Genomic DNA, 17,312 nt, shown 5'->3' on the forward strand with positions numbered 1-17,312 from the left:
GTTCTCCCAGATAAAAGTCCACACACTTAATCAGTACACCAAACTGGCTCTCAAGAAAGCAAAGTATATACATGTTTTTAATCCAGTGACTCCCTTCAGTTAAGTGAATAGCATTCTTCCAGGAGGAGTCATTGGATCCTACCCACTGGGTTGGCCTTTCTGAGAACAGGCAGGAACGGCTGCTTGCAGAAAGGATGCATATCTCTGATTGTTCCCCCTTCTGATTGTTGCCCCATGCCATATTGTGCACCATTTTGAAGGGCCCCCAGACACTCGGGAGCGACTTTTCCAGGACATAATGAAGGTAGCAAACAGAAGTGCTGCACAAGTGGAATTTCACTTTCAGTTCTGTATCCTCTCCATAGTTTCTGGAATCCCTGCCAAGTTTTTCACGGGAGGAAAATAGTGATATTTAAGGTAAAAACAACTCTCTTCATTTGATAGGTATCATCAAGTAGTGAACATTCATATGTTCAACCATGCTGTAGTGTACTACATCCAGATACTTCTGTAGAGACACTATATGGCAGACTAGTATTTGCTCTAATTATGTGAATGCAGTTATGTGATATGTTGCCAGTGAAGTTATTTTTGCAGAGTATAGCAGCTAGAGAAGGTTATTCCCCATACAGGACTTCATGGAGAGCAAAACCATTTTCCTACCCACTTCACATTTACTAAAGGTAGGAATCTCCATTGGTAGGAGAACCAGTTTAGTGTAGTGGTTACGTGCGCAGACTCTAATCTGGGAGAACCGGGTTTGATTCCCCACTTCTTCACATGCACCTGCTGAGTGACCTTGGGTTAGTCACAGTTTTTGAAAGAGCTGCTCTCTCAAGAGCAGTTCTCAAAAGAGCTCTCTCAGCCCCCCAACCTCACAAGGGTGTCTGTTGTGGAAAGAGGAAGGGAAAGGAGGTTGAAAGCTGCTCTGAGACTCCAAGTGAAGGTCGGAATAGAAATAAAATATCTTCCTCTCTTCTTAACATATCAGTCAAAGAACAATACAGTATCCAGGATAATGGAAAGAATTTCAGTTCCCACCAGCTTTCTGAGTCGGAATATGGAGGGATGAGGGGGAAGGTGGGAGTATGAGAGTGTAAATTGGGGAGTTTGAGAGTGTTTTCCATGTGATCATGTTTTCTCTTGAGCAAAAATTGTGGGTTGCTCCTATGAGTTGTGAGCATTTGTTCACCTTGTTGCAAGTATTAAATTTGACTTGTTGCTAAGAGAAATATCATTATTGTCTGTGGAAACACATGGATTATATCTAAACTGACACTGATCCTACTCAAAACATGTATTTTTTACATCTTATTTCTAGGTGAAAATAAATGAAAAGTTGAAAAGTTGAGCTAGTTTTCTTGTAGTCAGAAGAAAATGGAGCTGTTGGCTTTAGTGACTGAACCTAAGCCTGTCATTTCATTGAGAAACTGCCACTGTTAAGAGTTACTACTAGGGATGGACACAAACCTAGAAAATGGATGTTCATGTTGGTTCTTGGGTTGGTTCTCTCATACCCCCACCTTTCCCCTCATCCCTCCATATTCCCCTGACCCAGAAAGCTGGTGGGAACTGAAAGTCTTTCCATTATCTTGGATACTGTATTGTTCTTTGACTGATATGTTAAGAAGAGAAGAAGATATGTAGCTCTCTTTAAATACCTTCCTTTCACTAGCTGAGGCAGCACGCTTAAAGAGACCTAAAAACTGAATGAACTGCCCCCCAAAACATGGCAGTTTGTGGGTGGTTTGTGAATGTGATTTCCTGAATTGCGGTTTGCAAACCAATGAACTGGCCCAATTGGTTGCAAACTTTAATTTGTAAGTCAGTTTGTGCTGATCCCTAGTTACTACTTCAGATAACCTCTCAAGCCTTCAGTGTCATCTTCCTGATTTTGGAAGGATTTTTAATGATGTACACGTCTCTTCAGTGGCCAGCCAAAGTACCAGTTTAGAAGCACCTAAACACAAGTCAATAGGTGATAGGTTGATCCAGCCCCTGTAAAAATCAAAACAAGGCTGCATTCATGTCACAAAGGTTTGTTCTTGACTGGTACAAACCTGGCTTCTTTTCCTTGCCCAGTCCCTCCTTTCTCTCCTTGCTTACAACTGTGCTAAGACTTGCAAACTCCATTCGCTGTGATAGCTATATTGATAGCCACACAGTGTTGCATGCAAGAGAAATGCCACATCTCCAGCTCCTGCATTCTAGCCTCTCTAGATCCAGAGGTTTGCATGTTTTATGCACACAGTCTGGGAGAGGAAGGAGGGAGCACAACGAAATGCCAGGCTCACAGTGCTCTCCTTGTCCATGACTGCCCTAGAAGGCACTGGGAGATCTACAAGTGTGTGTGTAAAGGGGCTTGCACTTTGCCTCTTCCCTCTCATAGTACAGGGGGAAATACCTGCCACCACTCAAATTTCTTAGCTTCCCCCACCATTCCTATTGGCAGTTTAAGGTGCTGACAGCGGCAGCCTACTTGTCCTTGCTCACTTCTACACGGTGCCTTCACCCCTGCTTCCTAGCCCTCCAGCTAAATCAGTTGTTTCAGTCTCATGTGTGGATGAGCCAGGCACATGGTTAAGGACTTTTTGGCCACAGCTTAAGATCTTTTGAAGGAAAACATATCCTTATTTACTAACATATCGATTCTCTATTAGCATAGGAAAAATACTATCAGAACATTAGTAGAAGTGTTAAAAAAACTTAAAGAAAAAAAACCATGGAGCTAACTTAGCTTGCACGAGTCACTGGTGACATTGCGTTCAGTTGAATGGACACAAGCTAAACTGGGATGTTGAAACAGGGGCTGGTCAAGGCATTCTGTTCCCCCATTTCCTAGTTCGTGGCTTGTGCACCTTCTCACAGGGTGCTAAACCTTTTAACCGGTCTGTTCCAGATGGAGGACTTCTCTTTGATCTGTCCTGAAGTAGGGTAGGAATTTGCAGACTTCCACCGTTCCCTTTACCCAGATATAATCAGGAGCACATCCTTGTTGTTTACGGCTCTAACTCAGGGTACTCTGACAGCTGTCTGTTTTGCCTCTTCCTGTTTGTGAGCAAATGGTTATTGCTTCCTTGCCTCTGTCTCCTTAAGGGGGACCAGTTCCTGAAACGCAAGGATTTTATTGGCTTAATTTCCAGGCTAGAGTGTTTTCTGTGAGACCAGGACCTCTCATTTTGTTAACTGAGGCATCCAGCATTTCCTTACCACAATATGTACCTGTTGCAAACTGTCAATCTGTTTGCAGTGTCTGAATAGGACCAAAATATCAAAGTATGACCTCTAGGGCTATTTCAGGTGCCTAAACTTGGTACTGACAGCTAATTTTCTTCACTAGTCATTATTTTTATTTCAGTATTTTTAACTGTGTTTTGCTCCAGAAAGCCTTCAAAATGGTGTACAATAAAACCATAAACCAAAGGTTAAATTGAAGCAAAGGTTGAACCAGTGGTTGATAAACTCTACAATCACAGCAGAATCAATCCATTTTGATAGCCTTGGCAGTGAAACTGTAAGAACCTCACAAATCTGTCTGGGGAGGAACATTATAAGAGACCCTCTCAAGTTGCCACCTTCCTGACTTCTGAAAAGCAAACTTCTTCTACAAGCAAATCTGGCTCATATAGGAGAAGGCAGTCCTTCAAATCCTGTTCCCCCAGGTGTTCAGGGCTTTCAGGGTCAAAGCTAGCATCTTGAATTGTGCCTGGGAACATATTGGCAGCCAGCAGAGATCTTTTATCAGTGGCACTCATACTTATGCCTGAACTGCATGTGTATGTATAATTTGGCATGCATTCCTTAATTTTTTTTCCTGGTCATCAATTCTGAATATTTTGTATGCCAGATTTCTGAGACATACTTGCCTCTCATTAAGACTGAAGAGCATGTTTTTCTAATTTTGAGTATCGGACATATGACCCGGCATAAGTCCCCTACACACTTGTCTCCTGAATCTTAAAACCCTTCAACTCCCACAATTCAATTTTGCCTTTGAGGTATGGCCCAAAATGTAATCTGGCTTCCATAGAAAATAGAGTAGACCTGTTTTTTTACATAGTACATAAGTGCAGATTTTCTCTTGCCACCTGTACAGCCTCATTTTCAAATAGTTTTCAAATCTGTATCCACCTACTATTCAGCAGTGAGGTATGTGTTAATCTAGGCATTTTTATTTGCAAAGGATTCTGTGGCCAAAACCAACAACTCAGAATCCCTCTCACTCCCAAATAGCTTTTGGCTGATGAATTACTACATCTGTAAAAATACAGAAAATTTCAAAACTAAGTTTAGTGAAGTGAGCTGATCTAATCAGAGTAATTGCAAGAAAATAGGACAGATTCTTAGGTCCGCCACAAGCAACATACTGTCCTCACAAACATAATTCTCTAATGTCTGACATCAGTGTTAGAGCGGCTTCAGTTTTTGCTGAATTGGGGTGTTTAACTGTGGTAAGGGAGCCAAGGAAATTACAATGAACACATCTAAGTCATGGTTACCTGCTTTGCTTCAGCACAAATGCTGAGATTTCTGCTCTACAAAACAGATATGTGTCCTGCCTTTCAGGTAAATGACTGTGTCATTTAGGCTGGAATTTAATCTTTTGCACTGACTGGTGTCCATTTGTCACATCCCTTAATGCCTAGCATTTATTCTGAGTTGAGTTTCTTTTTTTGAATCATCCAGGGTGGTGGACTGTACACAGCAGTGCCTCAGACAGACCCTTCTGAATGCGCGAACTGCCGGAACTGTCGGAACAATAACAGGTAATTGATGGAAGGGAGATAGGTAGGGGGGGAATCTGAGTTTTATGTTTTCAGGTTCTTTGTGCTGAGGACACTTGCTATATTTTAGTGGCCACAGAAGTGTCAAGATTTCTTATTCAGTTATTGATTGCCTGACAGTATGTTAACCTTTTCCCTAGCTTCTGTACATCCTTGGCCTCTCAGAGGACTTTTTAATTAAATCGAAGAGCTTAGCATGAATTAACAGAAGGGTGTGACACTGGATGATAATATAAGGTATCCTGACATTTGTATCCACATTCGTTGCTTCTACAGAGTGGAAGAAATTAAACCAGCATTTGTTAAGGCAAATCAAGTTTTAAATAATTGTTCTGAGTTGAGTCCTGGCTGAACAGATTGACCTTAGTTAAAATAAAACATGTTCTTGCATTAGGAAAGACTTGGATAGAAGTAGTAGAAACACAGGTAACCCAAATACTGGGTGTAATATCGTCATTATCACCTTTTGTAAAAGTTGCCATACCCATTCTGCCTCCATCAGTAAGATCTTAAAGAGCAAACCAGTCTGAGATTCAAAGGTACCATTGATGCACCGTAGTTTCTTGGATTTCCATCAGCTACTTACTTGGCACCTATTTGATGAAGGGAGCTTTGATTGTCAAAAGCTTATATCACAAAAAATCTTACTGGTCTCTTAAGATGTTACTGGACTCAAACTAGCACTTCTGCAGGCAAACATAGCTACCCTCCCGACATTTCCTTGGTGCAGTAGTATTCAGCCTCTTTGGGTTGCTTTTGGGAGTTAATAATGGGGGCATTTAGTGAAAGTGGATGTCAACAAAATCCTAGTTCATGGGTCAAAGCTGCTGTATGCAAGCGGAACTTGGATCCTTACAGCTCTTTGGATACGCCACTTAATTTTAATAACTTGCTTGTAGTGATCAACTTGAAGCTTAGCTAGAGTCCAGCGGTACCTTTAAGAGCCACAAAGTTTCATTCAAGGTATGAGCTTTTGTGTGCATGCCCACTTCATCACATGAAAGCTCATATCTTGAATAAAGCTTTGTGGGTCTTAAAGGTGCCACTGAAATCTAACTTTGTTCTGTTGCTTCAGACCAACATGAGTACCCACTTGAAACTTAGCTGTCCAGGATTTTTTTTTTTTTTTTGCAATGGGGGGAGGGTAGAGGAGAGAGACTGTACCAGAAAGAAGTCCTAGCGCTATCTTTTGCACACTGTTGACCAAACTGAGCCTTCAGATCAAACAAACTCAATATTTGTAGATGGGCAGGGTGAATATTTTAGTAGTTGAACTGCTATGAATAAACCTAAAGTAATTTTTCTACTGCATGAAACGATGAAATGCACGCCTTGTGCCCGCTGTATATTTTGAGCTCTAGTGGCTTATGCAGAAAGGGAGAACCCTTTAGCAAACAGTTTGAATTCATTTGTGGCAAACTATAGCAAACTTCTTCCCCCTCAGTGTAAAACAAGTGGAAATTTAATGGCTTAGCCCTTCAGATAGGCCTAATTCCTCTGTTGCAGCTTAAGTAAACATAGCTCCTAAAGCAGTCTGGTGTATTATAGAACTGCTGTTGGATGTGTAATAGCTCTTAAAGTTGTCAGTTGTGAGGCAGTTCCTTATATGTTGGTATCCATGTGGTGTAAACATTGTTGCTTTGCTTGAAGACAGACAGCAGTCCACATTTGCACAACTTAGGCTTGTAGCTGCCTGGGTCCCGAGTCATTCAGATATAGATGTTGATTACCGTAGATAACAACATGCTATCTAGGACGAATTTAATTTCTAGCTCTGTGCCATAACAGCTACTCAATGTGAACTGCAAGTAGAAAAATAGCATACCACCTATGCAAATTAAATAGGACTAAAAATACCCAGTATGCTGTAATGCTGTAGCTTCAAAAAAAAATCAGATCTTGCGGCATTTTAAAAAATGCTGAGGGGAAGGGAATTGTGTTTTTGTGAGTGGAAGCCATAGGTAATACCTCTTTTGTGCGCATTTTGTGTTGTGGAAAAGCCGGGGGCTGGGGTGTGTCCTTGATACAATTGTAAGGGAGAGATCTCAAAACTCCTGCACATAAAGCTCCAAACTGTAATTGTGTTGACTTGTGTTTAAGTATATGCGGAGACTTTTGCCTTGACTAAATCACCCATGCATGAAAGTAAAACAGCAAGGTGGTTCTTGGTAGCCATCTCATAGCTATGAAGCTCTCCTCTTCTAGAGTTCCATCAAAGTCCAGACCTGGGTTCCTTCCAGAACCCTTCTAAGCCATCCTTGTTTTAGACTGATGTTTACCAGAATTAATCAGGCTTGGAATTTCTTTTTCTTTCTATATTTTAAATGGGTAGTCTCAACATCAGTTTTGTAACTGCCAGCTGAAAACAGCAACAGAGCAAGAAGGAATATAGGACACAGCAGAGTACATAGGCCTTCCTAGTAAACATAGCAAAATTATTTTGGACTTAGTTTTGAGGTTCTCAAAGTGTGTGGGCTGGGAACTTCCCTGGAGGATTAAAGACTTGACGAGGAGGAGCACAATTGCCTGCCCAGATACCATGAACCATGCACCACTGCTGGAGAACCTTAAGCAAATGAAGGGTGCTTCTTGGTGCTTCTCTTTCAGATTAATGCCTAGAGCAGTTAGGCAGTCCCCATTGCCAGACAAGAGAATGGCAATGACCAGTGTTTGGGAACTTGTGACAGCATTCCTGCTAAGCCTTTAACATCTGTTTGCTCTAGTCTACAGATTGTTGCATGCAGCAGCAGTGGGGTGTTGGCTGCTCTGCACTAGAATCTCCCCACACACTTTGAATAGAGGCTAGAGGAGTGTGGGGATAGTATAAATTTGAAAGGGAGAGTGCATTCCAAGTTTGAGGAAACAACGGACATATCCTACAAAGAAGGCTCTTTCCAAGTTGTGGTGGTTTGGCCATATAAGCATAACATTTGTGCTACTTGGATTTATCTGCACTTCTCCCCTCTTCATCTCACCTCCATACCATTTAAGTTCTGTGTCCGCTGTGGGCCAGCCTCTTAATCCAGATCCCCAAGCAAAACAGGCTTGTAACTGCATCTTCTCATGTTCGTACCCTTCTCTCCTCATAGGTTGCTTGTATCCTTTTTAAAAAAATACTTCTAAAGGGCTTTGTTCATTGTCAGTGCTGTATGAATGAATAATAAAACATCTTTCATTATGATTATGATTCTGCTTCTGTAGTTAGAAAAATTACAATAAAAGTTTGCCCTGTAATTATAATTATGTAGTTTGGCAGTGACTAGCAATAAATGGTGGTGTTGGCAAAGAACAATTAAGACAAAGGTGCCTGTTAATAAACGCCATCCTATGAGATGATTATGGATGGTAATCAAGCTGCAGGATCAATGAAAATTCACAAAAGGTCAAATTTTATATCAGTAGTTCCCTCTACTGGGAAGGGAGGGCATCTCCTATAGTCATTTCACGTTATTTTTACAACCCAACCATTGTCTGCTAAGCAGACACTGAATAACTTCCCATCAAATCCTCCAACCTTTGGGGTTTCCTGTGGCCATCAGGGTCTAAAAGAGTAAAAGGAAAGCTTGTCGTTCAGAAAAAAAATTGAGTCTAATGCCGCCTTTAAGACCACAAAAGCTTATATCTTGGAACAAAACGTTGTTGGTCTTAAAGGTGCCACTGGACTCAGACTTTGTTCTGTCATTCAGAATAAAACTAACATTGCTTCAACCATCCCCTTAGAATAGTTCTAGAAACACATTATATGCTTTATATCATATGTCAGTCCTAGATGCAAGTGTGGTTGTTTGTATTAGATTAAAAATAATTACAAATGCATGTAGTCAGCCAGCCAGTGCTAGTTAGCATTTACTCTTGAGTTGTTAAAAAAGCAAGCTGGTAACAGCCCCAATGTCCTTGGGTCCCTGAGCCACAAACATTTACAGCGCTGGCAATTTCCCAGTGCTTTGTGGATTAGTGCTGGGCATGTCTACAAAGGATTTTAGCTGTAAGCTGCCTTTTTTGTTGTTGCTGAAAGGCTAAGTAGTTTCGCCTAGAAGAAATGGACTTCCTTCACTGCTTGACTAGTCTTTCACAATTTAGAATTCTCAGATGCTTTCTGGGAAGAGCTGGGAAGTATGTTCTCACTTCTTAGGTTTACAATGGTGAAGAATTCAATATCGGACATAATTGCTCTATCAGTAGCCCTCTGGCTGGGGTGAAGTTACCAGTTCAGAGAGCACTTGATGAAAGCTCTTGCCATTTATAAGAGCAAAATTACATGTTATATGTAGCCTGTGGTTATTATTTTTCCAGGCTTTTCTGTGTGTTGCAGCTGGGAGGGCAATGACTTTAAAGAGAAGACCAGCATGTGTGTGTTGGCAGGGGGGTGCTTTAACTTTATCTTCATCCCATTTTCCCCACTGAAATTCTCCACCTCCAAGCTGCAGTGGGGAAAAACATGGCAAGTATTTGTACACTTCCCTTAGCAGAGCTAAAAGCCACTTGCAGTTATCAGTTTTTCAGCAGGGGGAAAGGTGTAAGGAGAGTTAAATAGCCCCTCTTCCCTTGCTATAATCAGTGTATTTTTTTTGTGTAGTCTGGGGAAAATCATAGACTTAGACAACGTGTAGTTCCACCCTAAAATTATTCCAGTAAAACAGAGTAATGTTACAGTATAGCACATGACCAGAGATGATTTAAAAATGTTGATTGTGATAACCTTGCATTTTTTATGGGAGGACAACAAAAGCATTCATACCTTTCGAATTTTCACTGTTCCCCCTCCTCCCTTTTTTAAAATTATAGGTGTTTCACTAAAACTGGCACTTCCGGCAGCAGTTCTGTACCCACGGTGCCCATCATAGCACCTTATCAACAGGACAGTTTAGAAATGAAACCGCTGAATCATGTGATGGTTGCTATGTGCTTAACACCCTCGGTCCCCGGGTGCAATGTTGAGACTGAAGAGGATGGCAAGGAGAACGTGGAGTCCCTGTCTTCTCAGGATTCTCGCTGCCAAGAAAATGTGAATCAGCTCAATATTGATTGTGCAGAAGGTATTCCAACATTCGGAGAAGGGGAAAACATATAGTTTGCTTCCACATGGTTGCTGTGTACTCCCAGGTGCCCTAAAACATCAGCTCAGAACCAAAATTAGATAAAGATCAATTGTTGAAATATTTTGTGGCTCCCAGCGTATGTCAGGAAAGCTCAAGATTCCAATGCCTTTCAGGGTGCTTAAATTATGAACTTATGTTGAGTTTCTTAATGGATTTCATCCAATACTCTCCCCAGATTATGTAGCGATGACTGATTTATTTTAATCGCCCTGCTAATTTATTCAAATCCCTGCCAGGACCACCTTCGGCTGTGATCTTATATTTCAACAGCTAAGATTAATCAGGCTGCATTCTTAAGGCAGAAGAGCTGCAGGGAGGGAGGGTTGTGTGCTGATGATTCAGCAGATGACAGCCTTGCTTCTGAGCTAGATGGGGCTTGCACCAAGCCTCCTGAATTCTTGATAATGAGTAGGGGTTGCCAGAGTTCTGTAGTGCTGGATGCTAATCGTGGCTTTTGATTTGCAGAGAACAGTTCGCATTTGGAAACCAATCATGTGCTGAGCTGGAGCCCACTTATTCTTCAGCCTCTTTCAAAGGACTGCAATGAGAAAACAGAAGGGATTTCGAATGGCGTTTCCTTGAACAGTTTGGGGAGTCTTCGACAGCTCCATCTACAGGAGACTTGAGGAAATGACCATTTCCCCCTCTTAAAGCTAGTAGCTGCACAGCAGAGTCGCGGAAAGGGACTGATAACAAGATGTTAATTATAAGAGTCACTATTTATTATTTGGGTGTAGTGTCCTATGAATGTAATTTTAAAAAAAAAATCTTTTGCCTTTTCATATTATTTATATCTTGAGAAATTCTTCCCTACCCCTTCCAGGTCGATACCTTGGTGATCATCTAACAAGTCTGTAATAATTATTGGTAAACACATTAGGGTGCCTTCCATGGATAGATACCATTTTAGAAAAACACTCTTGGAGCAGAGTGGGGTGGATCCAGCCAGCTTTCTTGCTGATAAAAGGGGCGGAAGGGATCCCCTTGGGTCACCCCAAAAGGTTATGCTGGCACCATGAGACCTGCATGAGCAAAAGCCTGTTGGGACAGAGGTTGTAGTGAGCAGGAAAGGTGGACAAGACTGAGTTGGAAAAGCTAATTGGCTCCACCCTGGTGGAAGGCTTTGTCAAACCTGCTTGCTGGGAATCGTGCAGACTCTAGCTTGTCTGCTGTTTAAGCAACTGAAGTTTGAACTATAATCTGTCAGGAAAGTTGGAGCAAGTGGAAGCAGAACAAATCGAAGCATTGCTCCAAAAGACCCAGCTGTTTTAACTATTTACAGCGCATTAGCAAAATTAAAGACCGTAAAATGAAGTGGTTGCCTTTGTACCAGGAGCTATGTTAATCCTAACTCTGCATGCCAAGCAGGTCAGTCAGTACTGGTGAAAGCTGGCTGCCTAACAGCATGCTTTGATGTGGCTTATTTAAGTGACTGTACTAGCCCGGAGTGCAGAGTTCTTATTGTACTAGTCCTAGGTAGGAAGAGATAATATATCTTGGAGGAATTCGTGACAGCAGAAACACAGATAGCCCTTCCTGCTGGATGGAAGAGTTAAGCATGGCATTCCCTTACTGTTTTCCTGTGGTATATGCTTTTTTTTCTTTCCTTGGACTGGGTTTTTTTTTATGAAATGAGTACCCAGCTTGCTGAGGGAAAGTGTAGACGACTGGGGAAGGCAATGGCAAACCACCCCGTAGAAAGTGTGCCATGAAAACGTTGTGATGCGACGTCACCCCAGAGTCAGAAATGACTGGTGCTTGCACAGGGGACTACCTTTACCTTTTTAGTGGCTATGCAAAAAAAAAAAAGTCCTATAGAATCATAAAATTCCAGTTGGATGGGGCCATACAGGCCATCTGGTCCAATCGCCTGCTCAATGCAATATCTGCCTAGAGCATCCCTGACAAGTGTTTGTCCAGCTGCTGCTTAAAAGGCTGCCAGTGAGGAAGAGCTCACCACCTCCCTAGGTAGCTGATTCCACTGTTGCACAACTCTTACTGTAAAAACAGTTTTTCCTGATATCCAGCTGGTACCTTTCTGCCCTTAATTTAAACCCATCCCATTATTGCAAGTACTATCCTCTGCTGCCAACAAGAACAGCTCCCTGTCCTCCTCTAAGTGACAGCCCTTCAAATACTTTCAAGAGAGCGATCATGTCCCCCTTCAACCTCCTTTTCTCCAGACTGAACATTCCCAAGTCCTTCAGCCTTTCCTCAGAGGGCTTGGTCTCCAGACCCCTGATCACCTTGGTGTGTCTGTGGGTTAGGAAAGCAAACAAAAAGAATTAGAAACAGCCCCCCCCCCCATTCTATTGTTGAGGGTGCTGTGGAGTTAACTACATGGATGCATACAAAATAAAGTTTATACTAAAGAGAAACTATGGGGGAATGACCACAATGAGGGAGATTAGAATATTTGTGTAGACTAATCACAAGGAAATTAGTGCCTTTTAGTTGATGCACTAATTTAATGCAAAAAAAGTAAGCATTAAATGGGGGCAAATTTTGGGAATGAGGTGCAGACTGCTTTAGCTGTTGGCAGTTGTGTTGAAGAGCCCATCTTGTGAAACAGTTAGTTGCAACTATATCTTACATAAAAATCGAAAGCTTCTGTGCTCCTTGGTGGAAGTTGGCCCAGGAAAAGGTTCTGCCATGCCTGTTTTGTAAATACACTGGAGCGGAGGGGGGGGAGGGGGAGAGAGAATCAAGCATTATAAGGTTTCTGCTAAGTGTTTTTGCTACGTTTGGTTTATGCACTGGCTTCCAAATGGGATCCTTTTGCCTTGGTCTTTCCAAAGATAGCTGTGCTTATACTGTCTTTAATACCTTTTCAAAATGTTGGGAGTAGGGCATGTCTATGCAAAGCTGGGCAGCTAGGGATAGTGGCGCGGAATCCCTGCTTCACCTCATCTCCCAAAAAATGTACTTCACCCTTTCCTTTTAAGCTGTGGTGTCAGACTTATCACAAATGTGTAACAGCTGTGTATGTAGCTTTAAGAAATCTGCCTGTGCCTCAGAAATAGCTGAGGGTGTAGGTCTCACAAGGCAAGCTGCATATTTTCCACTCCCAGCATTAAGCAGCATAAATAAAACAAACTTGCACTTGTAAAACACCTTTTTTCCAAGAATCAGAGGCACATAAATTTAAAATTACAGTTGCCCCAAGGCAATATGAATTCATTTTTTCTGAGCTGGAGCCAGGAACCAGAAACACCCCATTCAAGGGGGAGGCGGAAGAGGGCAAAGCTGCCCAAATAGAAATTGCAACATACCTACCCCCCCCCCTTTTAAAGAGCGGAGGATATGCCCGCAGGTGCAATGTACCACACTGAGCAAGGCTTGCGTGTGCGTGTGTGTGTGTGTGTGTATGATAAAAACAAGCTTTGTATTTTTATAACTGCTGCAGCAATTGTCAAATGCTGTATGTGTGTATATAGTGTTTGTGATATATTTTATATAATATATGATGTATATTATATAGTTTTATAAATAAGGCTCCCTAATGAGAATTTGCAATGCATTTTTCTGGGTTACTATGCAAGGATATTCTCCAATAGGAAACGAATCAGTGCAAGGCATGCTTTGGTTAATAGACCTACAGAAAGTCTCTGCCATCTGTCTCCACACTGAACTGATAATGTATTGAGACTTCAAAATGATTGTGCTTTAGTGGCTGTAGAGGGAAGAATCAGTCCTGTGAGTTAGCATGACCTGGTGGGTGCAGTGCCCTGGCTGGTTTGGACATAAATGAGATGCCTTTTAAGAGAACAAAAATGTCAAAATACTTTTTGATGTGGGAATTCAAGGAATTCTGGCATCGTTTCAGTTCTGTGGAGCCAGTTTAATTCAAGAGACCCCAGGCAGGTAACATGAGCCTTTAAATTCTGAACTGAGAGTGTCATATTTGGAGGCTGGGAAAGAGTCTGAACTGTTGTAATAGTAGAATCTCATCAAGGACTGCTTTATTTATATTGTGTGACACTGTTTTAAGTGTTCCCCCACCCTTTATTGTATTTTTATTTATAAAAGTTATATATTGACTTCATATTTTAGGGGGATATGTCTGTTTTCCCAACTATAGGTGTGTAATTATAAATCTTTTTTTAAAAAGAACTTATGCACATGGCCCTATTTCACAAATCCAAGTGGCCATTCAGATTCTTTTTTGCCTAAGAAGTTAGGAAGAATCTTGTTTGCCTGACACTTAGCATTTCACAATCCTGCTCTGTATTTTGTTACATTTATTTTGCTGCCTTTCCAAGTTCTTTAAGCCCAATAAATTTGTGTGCTGCCTTGGAGCCCCCAAAGCATTTTTGTGAGATGCTGAGTTTTTCTCATTTAAAATCTTCCAGATGCCAGTTTCTTAGTGTATCTGGTCCTCGTGTTTACAGAGAACCTTGAAAGCGTGTATTCAGAACTAGCTAAGCAAGAAGCTGCCTAAACTCTTCATGCTCGTGGCTTCTTGGCCCTTATCTTTGTATTTTATAGCTATATTGGGAGGGTTTTTTTCCTCCCCCCACTTCTGAAATTCACTTTTCAGAACAACTGCTGCAGGGTAAGGGTTCCATGTCTTTCATCCAGGGCTTGGCAGCTGACTTGTGGGTTCATGGAAAGGAGATGCAGACTGGTTTTTTTCCTGCCTTAGTTGCCTGTTTTGGAAGGAGATGAGTTAACTGAGCTATGTCTAATTATGCCATTAATGTTCTTATTATGCTGTTAATATTCTGCTGGGCACTAGCAGATACATAGCTCATGGTTTGTTTCCACCAGTTCTAAGTACAGGCTGCTCCCAGAGGCTTCCAGTTCCCTTCCTGAACACCACACTACAAGCATGTCCCATCAGAATCAGTGTAACTTGCTGGCAGAGTGGTGTTCAGGAGCAGGAGGGTCCATATCGGTATCCTTTTGAACTTCAGCAAGATTTTTCTTGAACAGCTTTCCTAAGAGGGCTCATCCTTAGCTGTTGAACTGCATCATGGTCTTCCGGGCCTCTGAAAAGTCACTTGGCTAAAATAAAGTATTGTTGCCTGAGCAATAGGTGGTTTTTTATATTTTGTACTTTGATTGTCTTGCAAATAAATGATTTAAAGATGCATGTCTTTTGTATCATATAGAAAATATACTATATTTTCCTTTTTAAAAAGTTGTAATCTTTTTTTGGAAATGTACATATGTTTAAATGATGTAGTTTGGGGCAGGATTTTTCTTCTATTTTAATATTAAAAGAGAATGCTGCTGCTTTGTCTGATGTCGGGTGTAATAATTATGACTAGTGTCTGGTGGTTGCAGCTGCCCATGAATGGTTGAATCCCTGGAATTAGCATCTCCAGGTGAAACGACTTGTGCTTTGCTGTTTTAAAGCAGCCTCATGAATAAACTAATAATTTATTGGTCCACAAAAACCTTACTGGCACTGTACTGGCAATATTTGATTACCATATTGTTGCCCAATGGCAAGCAGAGCAAATATTTTTGCCAAAGAGTGGTTGTTTGCCATAACCAAATTTGTACATGTTTAACTGCAAGAGTGGCTTTAAATGACCTTATTAACATCAGCTGTTGGACATGAAGTTCGTTCGGTTCACTCTAATCTGCTTAACATCTGCCACTTGGCCCATTTGTCTGTTCAGCAGAGACGGGGCTGTGGCTTGGTGAGAAATAATTGCATTGTGTGCAGAGATCCTAGATTCTGTCACTGGCATCACCAGTTAAAAGGGTCAGCTCGTATCAGAGTAGACTATACTGGCATTGATAGACCAGTGGCCTGATTCAGGAAAAGGCAGTGTCATATGTTCAGAAGAGGACCCCCCATGCCACATGCTGGGAGTTGGTGGTTGTATTTTCAATATGATGCCTGCAGGAGGAAAAAATGGTGAAGCCTTCCTAAAATCCACGTGGAAAAGCAAGTTTCATATGGTAAAGCAAGTCTAGCACTTTTCACTGTTTTTCTTCTGGGAACCAGTTGTTTTGTTGCTAGGTATGAACAATTCCGAGCTGATGTTTTTATCATATATTCATAGTATATATTCATAATTATATAGGGTGGCCAGCAAATCAGCTGATGTGACACACTGAGAAATTAAGATCATGAGCTGAGAGATCTCATTCCACTCTTTAACCATTGCGTGCTTACAGAATGTAGGATTTGTACAGAACACTGCACAACCCTGGCTCTAATGCCCTGTAAGAGATGTGCTGCTGTGATAGAAAATGCAGTAGTAGCTCTGGAAAAGGCTTCCTTCCCTTTTTTTCCCCTCATGCAGCGGTCTTGTGTGAGTTCTGTAGCTGCTTATTTTGCGTCCTCTGAGAGTCCCAAGCTCCCTATCTTCAAATCCATTTAGAGTTATCTCTTGAACAAATAATTGGCATTCAAGCTCTACCAAGTGCAATTTCTACATCTGGGCCTCTGCCTTTCTATCTCCACAGCTTCCTCAGTCTCCCTCTTCAGCTGGTGTCCTGCATGCCTACAGAGGTTCTTCAGAGCCCCTGACTACCCTGAACAATAGGGGGAAATAAGAAATGCAAAGCAAACAGTAGGCTAATACCTCTTATTCAGAGCACTTAAAAAGAAACACATCAGGTTTGGTGAGGATGTACTCGGCCATGTTGCTACGGTGTCCATATAAGGGGTTTCCATTCTGCCTAGCAACAATATCCCAGTGCCCCCCCCCCATTTTTGTGATCTTGTTTGACGACCAGCTGGAGAGTTTTGCTTTTTGCAAAAGCTTGCTTGCTACATTGACTTTTGAACTGAGCAAATTGAAATTTTTCCCATCATGGCTACTCAGTAGGTTTAAAAGATTTGATACTGCAGTAACACGAGCTATACTAAAGCAAGCTCCCTGGAGAATTTGTCCTCGCATCTTCCACCATTCATCCAGTATTTGAACTACTTTTTAATGTAAGTGCCATATGACTGTGGGCTTCCATGCAGTTCTTAAAAGGGCCAGGAGACATCCTTGGACCTGGAAGCAGCAGCTCAATTCCCTTGAATGGAGTTCTTGGGTCTAATTACTAGTTCATTGGGAGGAGGGGCTTTTTGATGGTGGTGGTGTTAAGGGAAGGTGTTGCTGCAGAAAAAAGTGCACTGAAATGTATAAGCAGCTGGCATGTTTCAAGCTGGGGGGTGTTCTTGTCTCTCACCCATCCAGTAGCCCAGCTGGTGAACCAAACAGTTCTGGCTGTTTGCTGAAGAGCGGCTTTGTTCCCCTTTGTGTAGGGCTGCTGTTTTATTGGCCTGGGCCCCGAGCTAACAAGAGATGACACGATGAAGAGATTCCAGGGCAGATGAGGGGATGGATGCTGGTGGGGCTGGTCGTTCCCACAGTGCAGCCAACTGTCTTCTTGGGAGACAATGAAAGGAATGTGTCCTGCTGTAAAGTTGGTGTTGACATGCAACGTTTGCGAGGCCCTGGATAAAACCAGGAGG

At 41.9% G+C, this 17,312-nt stretch overlaps 1 protein-coding gene and 1 long non-coding RNA gene across 5 annotated transcripts in view; both read left to right on the forward strand.

The window, feature by feature from the left end:
* Positions 1 to 11,159, forward strand: part of CDON (cell adhesion associated, oncogene regulated) — a 136,276-nt gene extending 125,117 nt beyond the window's left edge. For all 4 annotated transcript variants that reach the window (XM_060250686.1, XM_060250683.1, XM_060250684.1 and 1 more), the window contains exons 18-20: positions 4,687 to 4,766; positions 9,570 to 9,820; positions 10,349 to 11,159. In XM_060250686.1, the coding sequence (XP_060106669.1) occupies positions 4,687 to 4,766; positions 9,570 to 9,820; positions 10,349 to 10,509 (492 nt within the window). In that variant the 3' untranslated portion in view covers positions 10,510 to 11,159. The remainder of the gene's footprint in view (positions 1 to 4,686; positions 4,767 to 9,569; positions 9,821 to 10,348) is intronic.
* A 976-nt stretch (positions 11,160 to 12,135) lies between these two features.
* LOC132580071 (uncharacterized) lies at positions 12,136 to 12,571 on the forward strand. Its single transcript, XR_009556027.1, has 2 exons — positions 12,136 to 12,427; positions 12,491 to 12,571. It is a non-coding gene; the product is annotated as an uncharacterized LOC132580071 (long non-coding RNA).
* Positions 12,572 to 17,312: the final 4,741 nt, after the last annotated feature.

Source organism: Heteronotia binoei, chromosome 12 (assembly GCF_032191835.1).
Source record: "Heteronotia binoei isolate CCM8104 ecotype False Entrance Well chromosome 12, APGP_CSIRO_Hbin_v1, whole genome shotgun sequence".
In the NCBI taxonomy this organism is placed as follows: domain Eukaryota; kingdom Metazoa; phylum Chordata; class Lepidosauria; order Squamata; family Gekkonidae; genus Heteronotia; species Heteronotia binoei.